Source organism: Vicia villosa, linkage group LG2 (genome assembly GCF_029867415.1).
Source record: "Vicia villosa cultivar HV-30 ecotype Madison, WI linkage group LG2, Vvil1.0, whole genome shotgun sequence".
Classification (NCBI taxonomy): Eukaryota; Viridiplantae; Streptophyta; class Magnoliopsida; order Fabales; family Fabaceae; genus Vicia; species Vicia villosa.
Genome location: NC_081181.1, coordinates 125,318,322 through 125,336,530, shown reverse-complemented (window position 1 = coordinate 125,336,530; position 18,209 = coordinate 125,318,322). Strand labels below are relative to the sequence as shown.

Sequence of the window (18,209 nt, the reverse complement as noted above, 5' to 3'; positions counted from 1 at the left end):
GACTAAGCTAACAAAATGATATTTTTGTGATTTACAGAACAACAACTTTTCTTATATTATAGATTGTGCAAATATTATTTTAATTTTATAAACTTCATTAATGACATAATGTTAATATAATAATATTTTGAATCATATAAATTAAAATTAATGATAAGTGACACACATTTTTGTATTTTATCCAATAACCCACCTTTTCAAGTATATTTCTAAATTCATTTTAATTGAAATAATTTTTTTAAACTAAAATTATTATTATTTTCTTAAAAAATCTTGTATCTTAAAATAAAAATTATTTCAAATTATATTTGTTCGTTATTAATATTTAATTATTAAAGTTAATTTTTTAAAATTAAATACTATTTTAAATGTAAATTAACAATCATTTAAAATGATCATAATAATTTTTTTATTAAAAAATAATTTATTGGAAGATTTTGATTAATAATTTATTAGAAATAATAATAATAAAGTAATAAAAAGTGAAAAGTGAAAAGCGAAAAGTGAAAAAGTGAAAAGTGAAAAAGTAAAAAGTGAAAAGTGAGTTGGAAAGGGAAAAGTGTGTTAGAAAAAACCAACAAAAGACATTTTTTGCCCCCAAATTATTAATTTAGACTAAACTAACAAAAGAGTATTTTTGTGATTTCCAGAACAACAACTTTTCTTATATTATGGATGAATATTAATGGGAACACGAAATTACTGATCAAAATAATGAATATTAATGAGAACATGAAGTTACTAATCAAAAAATTGAAAATTAACGGGAACAAATTTGAAATATTAACGGGAATAAGTTACTGATCAAAATATTGAATATTAACGGGAACATGATGTTACTGAATAAAATATTCAATATTAACGAGAATCTGAATTACTGATTAACATATTGAATATTAATGAGAATATGAAATTTTTGATCAAAATTAAATATTAACAAGAAAATCATGTTTATTGATCAAAGTATTCCAAACTTTGGCCACGACATTTTTAATTGAACGTAAAATTTAGTCCTAACTTATATGCAAGACATCACCCTCTATTATTAATGGAGTTTTTGATTGTGAATGACCTCTTATAAAACAAATATTTGAAAGCTCGTGTTTTATGCAAAAATAACGTTACAAATTGAAAAAAAAGGGTGATGCACTGACAATGTAAAATATTTTTACATTGTCAATCAATTACCACTATGTATCTAATTAAAATATTTTTTATTTAAAAAAAATTTAATGACTTGGTAGATTTATGGCTTTTTATTAGATGACAGTGTAAAACTTACACTGTCAGTGCACCACCTTTTAACTCTTACAAATTCGCATACTAACATTTTAAAATTCTAAAAATGGAATAGTGTCAAATAAAACAATCATTTAAAAAAAAGCATTCAAATCTAATAAAAATAGTTATTTTATGATTTTGTTAAACTAACTCAATTAATAATTAACATAATTAACATAATTCAAAAAAGACATTTCATCATTCGTTTTTAAGAAACTACCATTAAACCAATATTAAAAAAAAATCATTTTTATATTATAATATAAAAAATGATATTCTCTTTCAAAAAAAAAATGATATTCTCTTAAATAAGAATAACAAATTTTTTAAGCAATATAATAAATGCCAACATGCATAATTTTTATTTCGGTTTTAAATAAACAGTATTTTAATTTTAATACATAGTATTAATCCTTAACAAATTTTGTAAATTTAATAACTGTTCTGGACTCGGCTGAGCAGGCCCAACACTTACCTTTGGACTGAGCAGACCCAAGTCCCTTGGCTAGCTGAATAGGCCAAATTTGCTTGGGCTCAATTTCCAGTTACCGTTACAAATCGGCCACGCGCAAAGACCATGTGGACAATACCACATCGAAGGATCGGTCAACCACCTCCGAACTCTACGTCACGCTCACCCAGAACGTGAGTCACCTGCTGACTCAGCCCTAGCAGAGGGTGTTCTGACACTTTCCTAGGACGTGGGCTTCCAATTGAATTTGGCCCAATTAGGAAACCTTGGCTCAGCGCTGGGGCTATAAATACCCTCTTTTACTAGAGGGTCAGGTATTAATTCATTATTTCCTAAAACTCTCGCTTGTTCTCTCTCTGATAGCTACTTACTTTAACATAGGAGAACCTTGCAGGTACCCCTATTTTGTCCAACCAACCAGATCCTGCCGCCGTGACGATCCATTCTGATAAGTTAGATCAATAACTTTCAATAAAAGAGTTTTGACAGATAGAAAATTTAAGAAAACATACAATATTAAAGATTTAAATAAAATATATAAGTTATCTAAAAATATATATATATATATTTAATACCACAACAAAAACAATTATACAATATAAAAATATTTTTTTTTATAATCATGATAAATGGTTTCTAATAATATCTTAGTTAGAAGAAATCTATCAAATACTGTATCAAATAAATAATATAAAAAAAGAGACACCTTCTAGTTTTCCATGACATTTTATGAATCTTGTTTAATACTTATCCTCAAACTTTTGAGCCTATGATAAAGTTTGAAAATATACACCAAAAAATTTATTTAACTTTTTTGACAATAAAAAAAAATTGAATATTCATGAGTGACAAGTGTGTTAAGCACATGACATGACATAAGTTGGATTGGATCTTCCAGTATATATTCCAAATTCTAAAATCTCTTTCACACAACGATTTTCAATTCCACTTAATAAGAAAAGCCATTTCTGACTCAACTACCTTCGTTCTTCACGCTCTCGATCCATCTCAATCTCATCATGGGTAAATTATCCTATTACTATAATTTTCTTCTTCTTAACACCACAGATTCAACTTTTCTATTGATTTATTTGTTTGTTTGTTTGTTTTCAGCGACTCAAAATCCATTCAACAAGATATTGAAGACGTTACAGAAGCCCGGTGATGGCGGTGAATTCGGAAAGTACTACAGTTTACCAGCTCTCAACGATTCCAGAATCGGTGAGTCATTCACTCGTTCGGTTTCTTATTGTAATGTTGATAATGTGAAAATGAATCTTGATTGTGAAATTTGTGATTCTGTTTTTAGATGCACTTCCTTACTCGATTAGGATACTTTTGGAATCTGCGATTCGTAACTGTGATGAGTTTCAAGTTAAGGCTGATGATGTTGAAAAAATTATTGATTGGAAGAATACATCTCCTAAACAGGTGGAAATTCCGTTTAAGCCTGCTAGAGTGCTTTTGCAGGTGAGTAGTGTCGATACTGTGGATTTATTTGAATGGTAGTTGTGTTTGTTTGTATTGTGATCGTTGTGGTTTTGATTTTGTTATCAGGATTTTACTGGAGTGCCTGCTGTTGTTGACCTTGCCTGTATGAGAGATGCAATGAACAGGCTTGGTGGTGATTCGAATAAAATTAATCCGTTGGTAAGCTAGATATATGCTCTGCATATTAGTGGATTTGAGACTTGTATTATGTTTCGTTTTTAATTTTAATTGTATGTTATTGTGTGTGTGTAGTGAAGTTTGAATTGGTTGTGTTCAGGTACCGGTGGATCTTGTCATTGATCATTCTGTTCAGGTGGATGTAGCGCGATCAGAAAATGCTGTTCAGGCAAATATGGAACTTGAATTCCAAAGGAACAAGGAAAGATTTGGTTTCCTCAAATGGGGTTCAAATGCTTTCAATAACATGCTCGTTGTTCCTCCTGGATCAGGAATAGTCCATCAGGTTATTGTATCATTCAGTAATTCAAGTGTGTGTGCGTGCGTGTTTGTTTATATGGATGTGTAATATTTCATCTGATTCTATAGTTCTTTCGTGTAACGAAATCTTTATCTTGTAATTCAAGTTCGTCTTCTGAATCAAGTTTTGCAAATTCAACTCTTGCAGGTTAATTTAGAATACCTTGGTAGAGTTGTGTTCAACACAAATGGTGTGCTTTATCCTGACAGTGTTGTCGGAACTGATTCTCACACAACTATGATAGACGGCTTGGGTGTTGCTGGGTGGGGAGTTGGTGGAATTGAAGCTGAAGCTGCAATGCTTGGGCAGGTAAAAATAATGTGTTACTGAGTTGTTTTTCAAATTAGAGAACTGAATTTATTCGTTGAATTAGCATGTCTGGAAGTTTTCAACTTTATTTTCTGCTAATTAGTTTACTATTAGAAATGCAATTGTTATTCATAATAATAAATTTATACTTTTGCAGTTTTGGCCTATTATTAGAAAGGGGGTGTAGTCTCTTTTGTTCACAAAAAAAATGTTGCTAGAAATAATTGTTTTCCTTTGCAGCCCATGAGCATGGTCCTTCCAGGTGTGGTTGGGTTCAAATTATTAGGCAAACTACGAAGTGGTGTCACAGCTACCGACTTGGTGTTGACTGTTACTCAAATGCTAAGAAAGCACGGGGTTGTTGGCAAGTTTGTAGAGTTTTATGGTAAATACTAATTTATGCGTAATGACATATTTCTTCTTTTGTAGCATCCCGTTCCAAGCTGGTTAATCTTTCCTCAAATAATAAGTGTGTTTAACTTCCTTTATACAGGACAAGGCATGGGTGAACTGCCTTTGGCAGATCGTGCCACCATTGCAAACATGTCTCCTGAGTATGGTGCAACAATGGGATTCTTTCCCGTGGATCATGTCACTTTGCAATATTTGAAACTGACTGGCAGGAGCGATGAAACTGTACGTCAACACTTGTTTCATGATATTTAATATTGCCTGCATGTTCTTACACCATGTTTCTTGCAGGTTTCTATGATAGAATCCTATTTACGAGCTAATAAGATGTTTGTGGACTATAGTGAGGTATACTATGCATGTATTGCTTTTGGATGGTTATATCTGAAATGACTGAAAGAACCTGGTCTCACTGAGAGTTTGCTTTGTTGCATTGCAGCCCCAAGTGGAGAGAGTGTACTCATCCTATTTGGAGCTCAATCTTGAGGATGTTGAACCTTGTGTCTCAGGTCCAAAAAGGTAACGGGTCTTCATGTTTTCCGCTTAAAAGTAAGAATGAAGAAAAATTGTACCGTGCCTTTTATTTTGCATTGCTACGCATATATTCCCTTATTAAAATATTTTACATAAGATTATCACGGTATAAAAATTTACAGAACCACCAATAATTCTGAAATGTTATTTGAGTTTTACAAATTTCTTAAAATTGTCTGTTCCTACCCTTGACCCTTGTTGGCTTGTTCAATCACAGATTTTGAGAAAAATGAAAAACACATTCATTCAGCTTAGCTAATATGAAATTTCAATTTGACTACAAAAATTCTATAAGCTACTTGTTCAATTAACAAAATATGTTACATTTGACAATTTTGTGGAGTTAGGTTAGGGCTTTATATGTAGGGTCGTTATGGTAAGTATAAATTAGAAGGGAATTGGTATTTACTCCAAAAGTTTAGTTACACTCAGTTTTTTGTCGTGTACAGGGCCGGCCCAACCTCTTTAGAGGCCTAAAGCCACTTTTAGAGTGAGGCCTTTAAAATATATCAAAAAAAATTAATTTTGTGTTGTCAAGAGTTGAACCCAAGATAAAAAAAAATATGAGGCATTCCTTTTACCCATTCCACTATGAAAATATATGTAATTCATATGTCATTTTAAATATTTATAACTAAATTGAACTTTTTTAGGCCTTTTTTTTCCCCAAAATTTCGAGGCCTATAGCCCTTGCTTGGGTCACCTTACCATTGGGCCAGCCCTTGTGTAATTGTTGTTTTAAAATCTTTTCAGGCCTCATGATCGTGTTACTTTGAAAGAAATGAAGGCAGATTGGCATGCCTGCCTCAACAATAAAGTTGGGTTTAAGGTATGAGCTTCTAGAACCATACATATTATTTTAATGTCTGAATATAAAATGGTATAGTTTATTCCTAGCACCCATGATGCCTAAACTTGTATGTCCTCACATTCAGTTTTCAAATACAGTTTTTTAAATAGCCATTGCGCGATTTTGGTAAATCTCTTACACGCACCTAGACATACAAATGTCTGAATGTTTTTTAAATGTATGCGCGCTCACAAACAGATATATATTGACATATTTATACTTTTTAATAAAATATACATAATGAAATTTATCAATGCAATCATTAAATTGAAAGGCCACATGAGTATATCAAGTTTACTACATTTCATTTAATTCAAAGTTAGTAGCATAATATGCTATTTAAAATAGAAGTAACTACTCACCATTAAATTACATACCTAAGAACATCCAAATTATCTAAAATTTGATATACAAGATCATAAACATGATACCACATGATTCAAAGTTTGGATTCATTAGTTATGTATTGTAAGAATATTTATCGGGGTTAAGTATGTGTGGGCATATGCGTGGTGTCTGCAACTCTGAAATGTCTGATATAGTCAAAATTATATATATGCTGTTTCATTTTTATTTGTTACTACTTACAATGAATGTTAAGCCAGATTGCTTATTTCCCATGGCAAGCAACTTGATTTTTATACCATTTCTTACACCCTCCCCTTTCTTATGACATCACTCCACACATATATTACCCTCTCTTTCTCTTTCCCCCTTAGAGGTTTTTATACTACCAATAGTGTGAAATGATAGTAACATATTCTGTGGCTGATAAGTGCATAACAATCTAATTTTATCCATAGTTATGTTCTTTTATACTACCAATCTTGAGTGAATGTGCCCTGTTCGAATCTTCTTGCTTTAAGGCATTGAAATCCCCTAATCACCCCAAGATTGCCTTTCACCTCTAATTACCTTGGAGGAAATTTGAATTTATATCCCTGTAGAATCGGCTCATTGCATCTTCCTGAAAGTAAAGTAGTACATGGATTTCTGTTATTTGAGCTGTATAGTATTGCATTGTTTCAGGGTTTTGCTGTACAAAAGGAAGCTCAGACAAAGGCTGCAGAGTTCACATTCCGTGAAACACCAGCAAAACTTAGGCATGGGGATGTTGTTATAGCTGCTATCACCAGCTGTACAAATACCTCAAATCCCAGTGTAATGCTTGGAGCTGCTTTGGTTGCAAAAAAAGCATGTGATTTGGGATTGGAGGTTAGTAGATGCCTCTGCATTTGGTTGTTGTGTTACTAATGATTTGATTCGATAGTCATATGCGTATGCATACATTATGCTTAAATCCAACACGCACATACTCCGGTGCCATAAGTTGCAACATGACATAGACACACATGATAAGAATTTTACTTTTAGTGTCTGATTGCATTTATGTTTTATTAGCACTGATGAGTGCAATGACTCAATGAGATTACCTCCTTTCTAGCTAGTATTAGTGTAGCATTGTGTTTTTGTTGTTTTCTTTTTCGTTTAAGTCACATAAGTGGTTTTTTGAGGTTGCTTTTTGCTTTACAGTCCATTAGTTAAATATGTATTTGAGAGGATATATATAATGTGCTTACTTTTCCCATTTCCTCCCAATAGTTTTTGCTATTTTCTACTAACTGATTGCTATTTTTTCACTTTTTAATATTAACTATTAGGTGAAGCCATGGATCAAAACAAGTCTTGCTCCAGGTTCTGGTGTGGTTACCAAGTATTTGCAGAGGAGGTATACTTAAAATATCATCAAGTATCTACACATAATATGGTGGCTTAGCATTCACACTTATGTGATTGAAATATCTTGATTCCTGAATCATATATTTCTTCTCCAGTGGCTTGCAGACGTATTTGAATCAGCTAGGGTTTAACATAGTTGGGTATGGATGCACCACGTGCATTGGAAATTCAGGGGATATTGATGAAGCTGTTGCATCTGCAATTACCGAAAATGGTACAGATCTTTTTAAACGAAATGGTATTTTAGATGTAGCCACTTATGTATCCGAGGTTATCTAAACATTGGTTTTCTGAAATTTCCAGATATAGTAGCTGCAGCTGTATTGTCTGGAAATAGGAACTTTGAGGGCCGAGTTCATCCATTAACAAGGGCTAATTATCTAGCTTCCCCTCCTCTCGTTGTTGCCTATGCTCTTGCTGGCACAGTATGTAAATTTAAATTGTTTTCAAGTATGTTTTTCAAAACTGCTTCTTGCTGTCTAATTTAGATATTATTATACAGGTTGACATTGACTTTGATACCGAGCCAATTGGTATAGCAAAGGATGGAAAACAGATCTTCTTCAGGGATATTTGGCCATCCAGTGAAGAAATAGCAGATGTAAATAGCTGAATGTGTTTAACTATGACTGCACCTTATAAATAAAAATATATATTATTTAATGTATACAATTTATTCATACTTGTCTAATTTTCAGGTTGTGCAATCAAGTGTGCTGCCTGATATGTTTAGGGAAACTTACAATGCTATTACCAAAGGCAACCCCATGTGGAATGGTTTATCTGTTCCATCTGGCAATCTTTATGCCTGGGACTCTACATCTACTTATATTCACGAGCCACCTTATTTTAAAGACATGAGCATGTCTCCCCCAGGCCCCCATGGAGTGAAGGATGCTTATTGTTTGCTCAACTTTGGAGACAGTATTACGACTGACCATATCTCTCCAGCCGGCAGCATACATAAGGATAGTCCTGCAGCCAGATACCTTACAGAACGTGGGGTTGATAGACGAGACTTCAACTCCTATGGAAGTCGCCGTGGTAATGATGAGGTGATGGCAAGAGGAACTTTTGCCAATATTCGCATTGTCAACAAATTCCTGAATGGAGAAGTTGGGCCTAAAACTATACATATTCCTTCTGGGGAGAAGTTATCGGTCTTTGATGCTGCAACGGTAACTTTTCTGAACTATGCAACATGTAGGCATACTAGTCATTGGTATTTTTCTGAAATATGCTGCAACATGTAGGCATACTAGTCATTGGTATTTTTCTAAACTAGATGCAACATTACGAGTCTTAATTCCGGTCAAGGACCTTTTTGTCCATATGTTAATTTTATTTGATTTTCGTATATAATATCAAGGAAGAATGCAAAATGGCCCATGTATAAACCAAACTTTAGAATTTCAACTCTACAGATATCATTCAGTTAAAAAAACTCGACAGATATCATGTTGGATTTGTTCTATATAAGTAGTTATTAACTAGTTTAATGTCCTTTTTTGTCGTGACTCATGAAATTTAATGTGAAAGAATATATTGTTTGAATTTGGTATTGACACTACTTAATTGTCAGAAATACAAGAGTGAGGGACATGATATGATTATTTTGGCCGGTGCTGAGTATGGGAGTGGAAGTTCTCGTGATTGGGCTGCAAAGGGACCAATGCTACTGGTATATGCTCGACGATTTTCTGCTGACTAATTTATGTGCATTCTCTTTATTTTATGTAATGCTATATTGATTCATTGGGTTCACAGGGCGTGACAGCTGTCATAGCAAAAAGCTTTGAAAGGATTCACCGTAGTAATTTGGTGGGAATGGGTATAATTCCTCTATGTTTCAAGACTGGCGAGGATGCCGAAACTCTTGGATTGACTGGTCACGAGCGTTACACCATTGATCTTCCAAGCAGTGTGAGTGAGATTCGACCTGGTCAAGATATCACAGTGGTAACAGATAATGGGAAGAATTTTTCATGTACTCTGAGATTTGATACAGAGGTATTACTGGGTTGTAGTTTTTCATCTATTTTTGCGGCGGTGCTGTTTGTTTTGTTCAACCCTTTATCCTGCTGACATTTGGATGTTCCGGTTACTTATGACAGGTTGAGCTTGCTTACTTCAGTCATGGAGGCATCTTACAATACGCCATCAGGAACTTGATCAATGCTAAAAATTGACTTCAGAGGCACTGATTTTTCAACAGTCTAAATAATGTGGAATGGGTCTGCTATGGTCCTTTGAATGTGGGAGCACATCCATGTTATGCAACTATTAATATATTAATAAACCAAGAAATGTAATTCATTTTTGTGATTTCTCCTAGTCTTTAGTATTGGTTTTTGGTTTGAGTTTCTAGCAAACATTTACATCATGAATAGGACAAAGGGTGTGGAAGTATTCCTGAGCTTTAAATAAAATTGAGCTTTTTGTTGCTGGAAGCTTGAGCTTTCTCGCGTTCTTTCATATTAAAAATTCCTCTTATATTTTTTTTTCTACTATTTAAGGGTTTAGTTTTCACTCTTCTCTCTATTGTGATTTGTGAGAATTCCACACCCCTGAATTTTGTGTTGAGTCAAACTTGAACAGGATAGTTAACAATGTAGTTTGTTTTGGTATGTGTGTATCAGCCTCGTTTTTGTTTTGAATTACTGTCACAAATTTATACTCGCTGTTGTTTTTTTGTTTTAATATACTCATTTTGACTCGACAGTCTTGTTAGTAAGTGTAATCATTATGATGGAAAAGAGAGATTATAAAGAATTTTACAAAAGTATGTGAAAAATGAATTTAAAGAATTGAAATGTGAGCGAATAATAAATATTTAATAATATAATAAAAAATAACATTAATAATTATGTATTGAAATAGATTTTTTTTTTTACTTTGATAAAAGAATTAAAAGAAAGTTTTAATCCACCTCTTTTATTTTAAAGGACCTTTTAAAAATTCATATTTATCATGTCTCAATATGCAATAGTTTTGGAAGCAATTTTTCGGAATATATCTCGATTTATATTTTGGTTTTTATGATTATAGTAAGGACGATTTTGTTCGGAAAGATTCTTTTAAATTAGAGTGAATATTTGTTTGATTTTGTTTCTTGTACTGGCAACGTACCTTGATGTTTTCACCTCACTCTCTTAGGAATCGGACGTGACGAAATATACCTTATCATAAAAATAAGTTTATGTTATGCGTGATATGCTTTAAATGCATTTGTTTGAAAGTTGTTAAGTTAGATTTTTATATAATTATCAAAAGGTTGATTCGAGTTCTGATTAAAAGACTTTTGTTTTAAAATAGGTTGTATGTAGTTAGTTAGAATAAAATGACGTGGCATTAGTTTACTATATATGTACCATACTGTGTAACCGTTTTCAGTTAGAGAGTATAATGAAGATCACTCTTTCTTCTCCATCTTTATCAATTTTCGTTCATTGTTTTTCCTCCATTGATGGAGTTCTTAGATTGCTTTGATAGGTGGTGAGTAGTATAAATAGAAAATTGAAACATGAAGACACCAGATAAAAAAATATTAATGTCTTTTCAGGTTGAGTGTGTATTATATGGCGACAAATATTTGGAAATTTAATGTGGTGTGAGATTTATACACATTCATGAATTCGACCGTAAGTTAGCAATCCATCCAATTGTCAGTGCTTATATCTTGAAGAGAAAGAAAGTGTTGCTAAAATGACCATAAACGTGATTTTACTCAAAAACATACTCATGATTTTGAAAAGAAAGAAGTCAGATAGTATGAGAAATAATAAGCACATAAAAAACTAGGGGTATAAGGTGTCTAATTAATGAAATGCAATAATTATTGAAGTTGTTGGATAAACATACAAACTTCATCGAATACAAAATTCTGTTCAAGATTTATTCTAGGCGCATACAGAATTCATCAAGTCGCTTAATACATTTTTCACTACATTGTTAAGACATTCAATGTATAAGACTAACAAATATAAACTACTTTTTCTTAAATTTGTTGGTGTTACTTATACATAGATACATAGATGAGATATTCAATTATATTTATGGAATGTCAAAAGGAGGATTATATTACTTGAACTAGAAATGTATTGCAATTTGTTAAATAACCGAGATAATATGTCTGTCACAGATGAATTTTGATGAAATGTTTTTTTCTTACTTGATATATATTAGTATGTCGGTATCCTATAACTAAAAACGAGAGAATTAAATGCAAGCTTCTAGCAAAAGTAGAAAATGCCAAGGCTGAAAAGGGAAGTAGAACAATTCGCATAATGGGGGCTTGAGATACTATGATAAATTCTTCTACATATAAGTCTTATATTGATTTTTTTGCGGTGTGCGCAAAATTTTCAAAATATGCTAAAACTACGATAGGAAGATTTTTCCTATAAGTTCTATTGAGCTAGGGTTTCTAAAATAAAAGAGGAAGAGCAATACAACTATCTAAGAAAATAAAGATAAAAGTAACTTTTGATTTCATTGATGATTTTCACTCTCATTAAGAGTACATATATAAGGATGACAATAGTGGGTGGTAACATAAAGGCGCAGAGATTAAAAAAGTCCAATAACACTTAACATAAAAAATTTATTCTAACTTAATTTAACTCATAATTCTACTCTCTATCAACTACAATATTAGTTCAGGTGAATGAAAAAAATAATCGGTGCTTCGAGTAATTGTTTTAGACAACTTGGCAATACCACCACAAGTATTATAAAATCTGCCCGCGGTAGAATGAAACAATAATTCTTTGGAAAGAACATCAATATATTAGAACATAAATTATGAATAAAGTGTTACACTCTTAGTTGGTTCGCAATATTTCTTGTGAGATTAAATTTTATTTATTACAAAGTTGTGCGGAAAGAAGAAATCAGTCTAAATAACTCAAAGTGTGATTATACAATTAAAATTCACCTTGGAATATTGGTATTCTATAGCATATGTCAACAGTTTATTCAATTTTGCCTTTGAAAACCCATGAGAAGCAATTACACAGACACATATCGGCTTTAATATTTACATGTCAACACCGGTATTAATTTTTAAAAATAAATAAATTAAATGTTATCAGATGTGTCATGTCGGAGATTGAACATATTTTCAATCAAAAGTCTCGGTACTACATAACTCAATTACCAAAAGTGGCCTTCATAGATTGAAAGGGCGACAACAGAAGCAAACATATGACAACTATTGTTACACAGGATAAATGAGCTCGGAGGAAAAAGCTGGTATACTTGTTACATCTATTGGTTTCATACATTTTCTTGAATTACTTATGCGAAGTTCACAATCACAACTTCACAAGTACTTTCTTTTTTATTGTATTTGCTACATATAAATGAAAAAGGTAGGGGAAAAATGAGTTACCTAAGCTACATAACATGACAAATTACAGATTGCGCATCACAGAGTAACCATTTCCTTCTAGACCTGAAGCTCCATTGTACAAAGTATTAGCTGAGACTTCAAAATAGCACATGGTTGGAATGATGAACTCAAACAAACCTGAAAAATAAGTCAATCAACGTAAGAGGTGATCAGAAGTTGAGAATCATATGTTGTGCAAGAAGATCTATTTAGCTGTAAATACGGCTCTGTAAACAATGTTGAATATATAAACTAACCAGTCGCAGAAGATCCCAAGTACCTCCACAAAACAAATTTTGGGAAATTGCTTAACATATAGGCGCTTATGTTAAAGTATTTATTATAATTATAGAGATAATGTGGTTGTATTATTCTCGTATACGGGTAAGTTGCTTTAATTGAGAAGCATGTGAAAATTGGTTGAAAACAACTTATAAATATTTTCATAAGCTCTCCCAAACAATTAACAAGTGCTTGTGCTATAAAAAAAAATTCAAAAACTACAAGCACTTGCAAAAACATACCCTAAATTTGTGGTTTTAAGTACATTTGAACTGAAAATAGACTCAACAGGTGCAAGACATATCAACACTTACAACTACATTTTATATCGATATGTATCTTATGCAATCAATCTTTTAGCTAAATATTAGTTAAAGCAAATGTAAAATATTGCTAATGAACATGATTGTCTTGCCTAAACTGTAAAACAGAGAGGTGAGTTAAGTAAGTACCAATAATAATGTATACTCAAGTTTTGTATTCACTGACGCGGATCCATTTGGTACTTGACCACTTATTCCCTTTAATCACTGGACAACCACCTGAAAATGATCAAGAAAACAGCATTGTTAATTTATCTCCTATATTGTGAAAGTCCATTGAAGCATTAGGAAGCACAACAAATAATAAAATAGAGAAACTAACCATGCAAACTTGATGCATCTAAAGTTGCATCCGGCTTCATGCTCCAAAAAAGTAAAGCATCGCCTCTCTTTGGCTTAATTGAAAGTCCTTTTTTCCCACAATCAGAAAGCTCATTATACCATGGCACAGAACTAAAATTGCCCTTGGCAGCAGGGAACACCGTCTCACCCCCTTCTTCAACATCTGTACTGTATCATTAAATTAAAAAAACAAAAGAAACGTAGCATAAACAGCTGAACATATCCAAGACAAATTGAAGTTGATAACAACTAAGGCAGCACATGATATCACTTACAGGTACATCAGTACCGTTGCTATGCGCTGACCACCATTTTTTGTGTTAAACTCATCAAGAAAGTAGTCATAGTGAGGTTCATACTTTTGACCAACTTCATAATGTAGAACTTGAAGTCCTTCACCATGCTCTGCATATTGTGAGGAATAGCTTATTAAAGTTGAAGTATATGGTGAAAAAATAATCTATATCTTGGATCATAAACCAGAAAGCAATTGGACAAAGGCAACTGAATATATTCAGGGGAAGACACGTGCATAAACATCAACTACTCAAAGTTCTCACTCACAGGCAAAATGTTGACTACAGATTGTATGGTACACAATCAAATAAGTGATTGCTAGTATTGTTGACTTAACATACGAAAAAACAGTACCAGTAAATAAAATCTTAAATTAATGGTGGGACTACTTACCTACAGGAATAAAAGTAAAGTCAGCAATTCGTTTCTCAATATCTCTGACAATCTTATCGCGTCCCCTAGCGAGAAAAGTTCCAGAGCTTGTACGCACTCTACATGCAAGAAAAAAATGTTAAGATGCCGTTAGATAATAATAAGGCATCCTACGTAATATGCAGAAAAAATATTTTTCCATTTCAAAAGACGCCTAACAAAGCAAGATAGGAAATACTCCAACCTGCTGTCTTTGCTCTTTCCAGTCTCACTGTCGACAACCGTTGACTTGTGCATACTCGGCTTTGCTATGTCAATCAGATATTCACATTCCTCCTTGGACTACTCAGATTATTCAGTTAAACTTTAGTAATAGTTAGGTGGATACAATACAATGAACCATATTAAATAATAATGCTCCAAAACAGCTTCAAGCATAAACAAAAGTTACGCACAATGTCATATCTCATCACGCTAAAGTCATATTCAAACACCGAAATACACACTTGAACCTTCCATCAAGCATCATTTAACCAAGCAAAACACAAAAAATAGTTTTGGCATGTTTATTCTTTACCTTCAAAATAGGAAAACAATAAAAAAAATGAAAACTCATCCCCAAGAATCACAAGGGATTAAAAGACCCTTAATTATTGTGTAATATTAGATTTTGATTTTGAACCTAACTCAACCCCACAAAATGTATTTGTAAGGTAAAGATTATGCACTTTATAAACAGAATTCAGGCCATATCTATAGATTGTGTGGGACTTGAGCCTTCCTAAGATATAAACAGAATTCAGGCCATATCTATAGATGGTATGGAATGGGATGTAACGGAGTGATAATTAATGAGATTCCATAGTTTGAATTTGCAAATAACGGATGGAACGGAGTGAAACTTGATGAAATCCATTTCATTTCATCCTAATCAATCCAATTATTCAATTTTCATCCATCCGATCTGAGGTGTATGCAATGGAATGAACTAATTTGTTTAGTTCCGTTCCGTCAAATTATAAAAAGTATACACAAACAATGGAATGAATCTATGTTTCATTCCGCTCCACTTCATTCAATCATATTTCATTGCGCTCCGTTCTATTTCATCAATCCAAACATAGTCTTAAGAAAACAGCTTTTAGTTCCAATGAAATCAATTTAATTTTATTCTTAAAAAAAGTGCACATAAGTCCTCATCACAATAAATGCTCATTGTATAAGCTTGCAAATTACGCTATTTATCCATCTAGGGCCCATGACAAAATCACGAGTTCTCATTGATGTTGGTGTGAAACTATTTTACAACGAGACTGCATCTCCATTAAAATAAAAAACAGCATTCCAAATCAGAACAATTCAACCTTTCTAATACCATGCATGATTAATTGAAAAAACAAATAAGCATAATATTCAAATCACCGAAACGATAAGAAGAAAAAGTCAACGAAAAACGATGAATGAACAAAACACGAATCTCGCAGCTAATAATAAAAAGACGATGAAAAATCTAACCAGAAAATTATGATATACAAAAGCTCTAGGCTCCCATGATACAACTTCAACCCACTGTTCTCCCTTACCATCATCATCATCAACACTGTTCAAACAAAAATCATCAGCAACAAGAACAAAAACAAAAACAAAAAATCGGATCAAACGGCGATTATTATAAATGGTACCTATCGACGGTGTTATGAGCAATGGAGGTGAGATCGTTGGGTTTAGGCAAGTTCTGATTAGAAGAAGGAATGGAAAGGATACCGAAAACGAGAAGAATGAGGATAAGGAAAGTGAAAGCGATGAAGAGAGCGAAAATGATAGTGTAAGAGGAAGATGATTTTCGCGATGGAAGACGAGAGTATCTAGATTTCGCCATTGTTGAGGTTTCAGATCTACGAGATCTGAAATTCAACGAATGTAAAAACAAGTTGGAATTTAAGATAAGAGAGAAGAAGAGAAAGTGTGTATGAATAATAATAATAATACTGTTACGACTTGTTAGACGGTGAGAGTGGAACGAAGGAAGGAAAGAAAGAAGGAACAAGGAAATGGTTTTTTTATTTTATTTTCTATTACCGTTCCTTTTCGTTACTGTACAACTGGGTTAAAAGTCAGGATTTCTAATAGTAGTAATTGATTAAATAATGAATTAATTAACTTTTTTTTGACAGAAAATTAATTGAACTTTTAAGCATAGGCAATTAGGCACATCTAAGCTATTCGCCGTTTGGATAGGCAATTAAGTAATTATACTTTCATTTTTTTCTTAAAATTAATTTTTTTTTAATTTTGATATAATATTAATTGTTTTTTTCCATTGATATTGTTTAATTAATATTACTTTTAATTTAATGTACTCTACTTTTTTTAGTTGTAATGGAGGGCGAAGGCCTAAACACAAAAACTTTTACATCATTTTCCAACCTTTTCTTAATCAAATGGGACTATCAAGTGCATCAAACATTAGAAAATGACTACGTTACAGGTTTGTCTTCATAATAGTTTATGTTTTAAAATTTGTTTATGCATTATTGTTTACGTTTTAATAATTTGTCTCATAATGTTTGAACTTTCTGTTTGTTTTGACTTGTAGGTAGGGAATGTGAATGAAAAAAATTAATGAGGATGAAGCTAAAGTGAAAGACTCATAATAACATCCAATCAAATTAACACAAGTTTACAGCTCTCACTTCAGCTTAATCCTTCTTTTATTGTGGATGCCATTAAAGGACATGTACGTTTCAGAAACATTTTATGTTGTTGTTGTTGTTATTAATAAAAGTTGAATGTTGTATGTAGTTTATGATATGTTTTGTGATTTTGTTGTTTTTAATAAGAGTTATTTGTTTTATCTTGTATGTTGTTTAAGGTTTGTTGTTGATGAATGTTGTTGTTAATGTTTATTTAAAATATGAGTTTATTATATCTTATGTCGTTTGAGCGTTTTTTCAACCCCATACCGAATATATAATTTTTTGGATTGTATTAGAAAATTATAATATGATAGATAAAGTAATATTATAAAACAAGTTACACTCGTTCATTGCTAGACAAGAATTCTTCAGTTCATTGTCTGCATTTTGCTCTTTAATTGTTAGAACTTGGTTTAATGCTTCTAGTTTTTCAATTGCATCCTTCTCCACCTCTAATTTTGTTTGCAAAGTTAATAACATTTTGCAAAATGAACTAGAGGTGAAGGAAAGGAAAGTTGAAGAACTAGGAGCATTAAACCAAGTTTTAACCGTTAAAAGAGTAAAATATGGATAAGGGTTGAATTCTTGTCTAACATTGAACGGTGTAACTTTTTATTATAATATAACTTAATTTGTCGAATTATAATGTTCTAGATCAGATTGAAAGGTTATATGTTTAGTGAGCATTGACGAAATAAGCATTCCACATAATTTATAATAAACTCAGTGCATATATCATGACGGTTGTTTAAAACAATTGTTGTTAAATGTTATGCATTAAAGAATATCACAACAGTTATTTGAAGTAACTGTTGTGATAGGTAGCGCGCTACCTAGTTTATAATAATGGTCGCACGACCGTGGTGGAAAGCATTATACATACAACAACCTCTGTCTCACAACGGTTGGTACATGATTGTGTGGTATCTCTTTTTCAAC

General features: G+C 32.3%; 2 protein-coding genes across 2 annotated transcripts; one reads left to right on the top strand and one right to left on the bottom strand.

The window, feature by feature from the left end:
- Positions 1–2,617: 2,617 nt before the first annotated feature.
- On the top strand, positions 2,618–10,016 carry LOC131652005 (aconitate hydratase 1). Its single transcript, XM_058921764.1, has 20 exons — positions 2,618–2,776; positions 2,867–2,974; positions 3,063–3,223; positions 3,311–3,403; positions 3,522–3,707; positions 3,870–4,031; positions 4,272–4,416; positions 4,525–4,667; positions 4,734–4,790; positions 4,882–4,961; positions 5,730–5,805; positions 6,856–7,041; positions 7,488–7,555; positions 7,662–7,780; positions 7,870–7,991; positions 8,069–8,167; positions 8,265–8,744; positions 9,149–9,247; positions 9,334–9,576; positions 9,681–10,016. Exons 1-20 carry the CDS (start codon positions 2,773–2,775, stop codon positions 9,753–9,755), a joined length of 2,706 nt encoding a protein of 901 aa, XP_058777747.1. The 5' UTR covers positions 2,618–2,772; the 3' UTR covers positions 9,756–10,016.
- Positions 10,017–12,798: 2,782 nt separating this feature from the next.
- LOC131652006 (probable prolyl 4-hydroxylase 10) lies at positions 12,799–16,619 on the bottom strand. Its single transcript, XM_058921765.1, has 8 exons — positions 16,257–16,619; positions 16,090–16,174; positions 14,819–14,916; positions 14,596–14,693; positions 14,181–14,310; positions 13,886–14,073; positions 13,693–13,782; positions 12,799–13,096 (listed from the first exon to the last, which is right to left on the bottom strand). The coding sequence occupies exons 1-7, from the start codon at positions 16,451–16,453 to the stop codon at positions 13,709–13,711; spliced, it is 870 nt and encodes a 289-aa protein (XP_058777748.1). The 5' UTR covers positions 16,454–16,619; the 3' UTR covers positions 12,799–13,096; positions 13,693–13,708.
- Between the last annotated feature and the right edge of the window lie 1,590 nt (positions 16,620–18,209).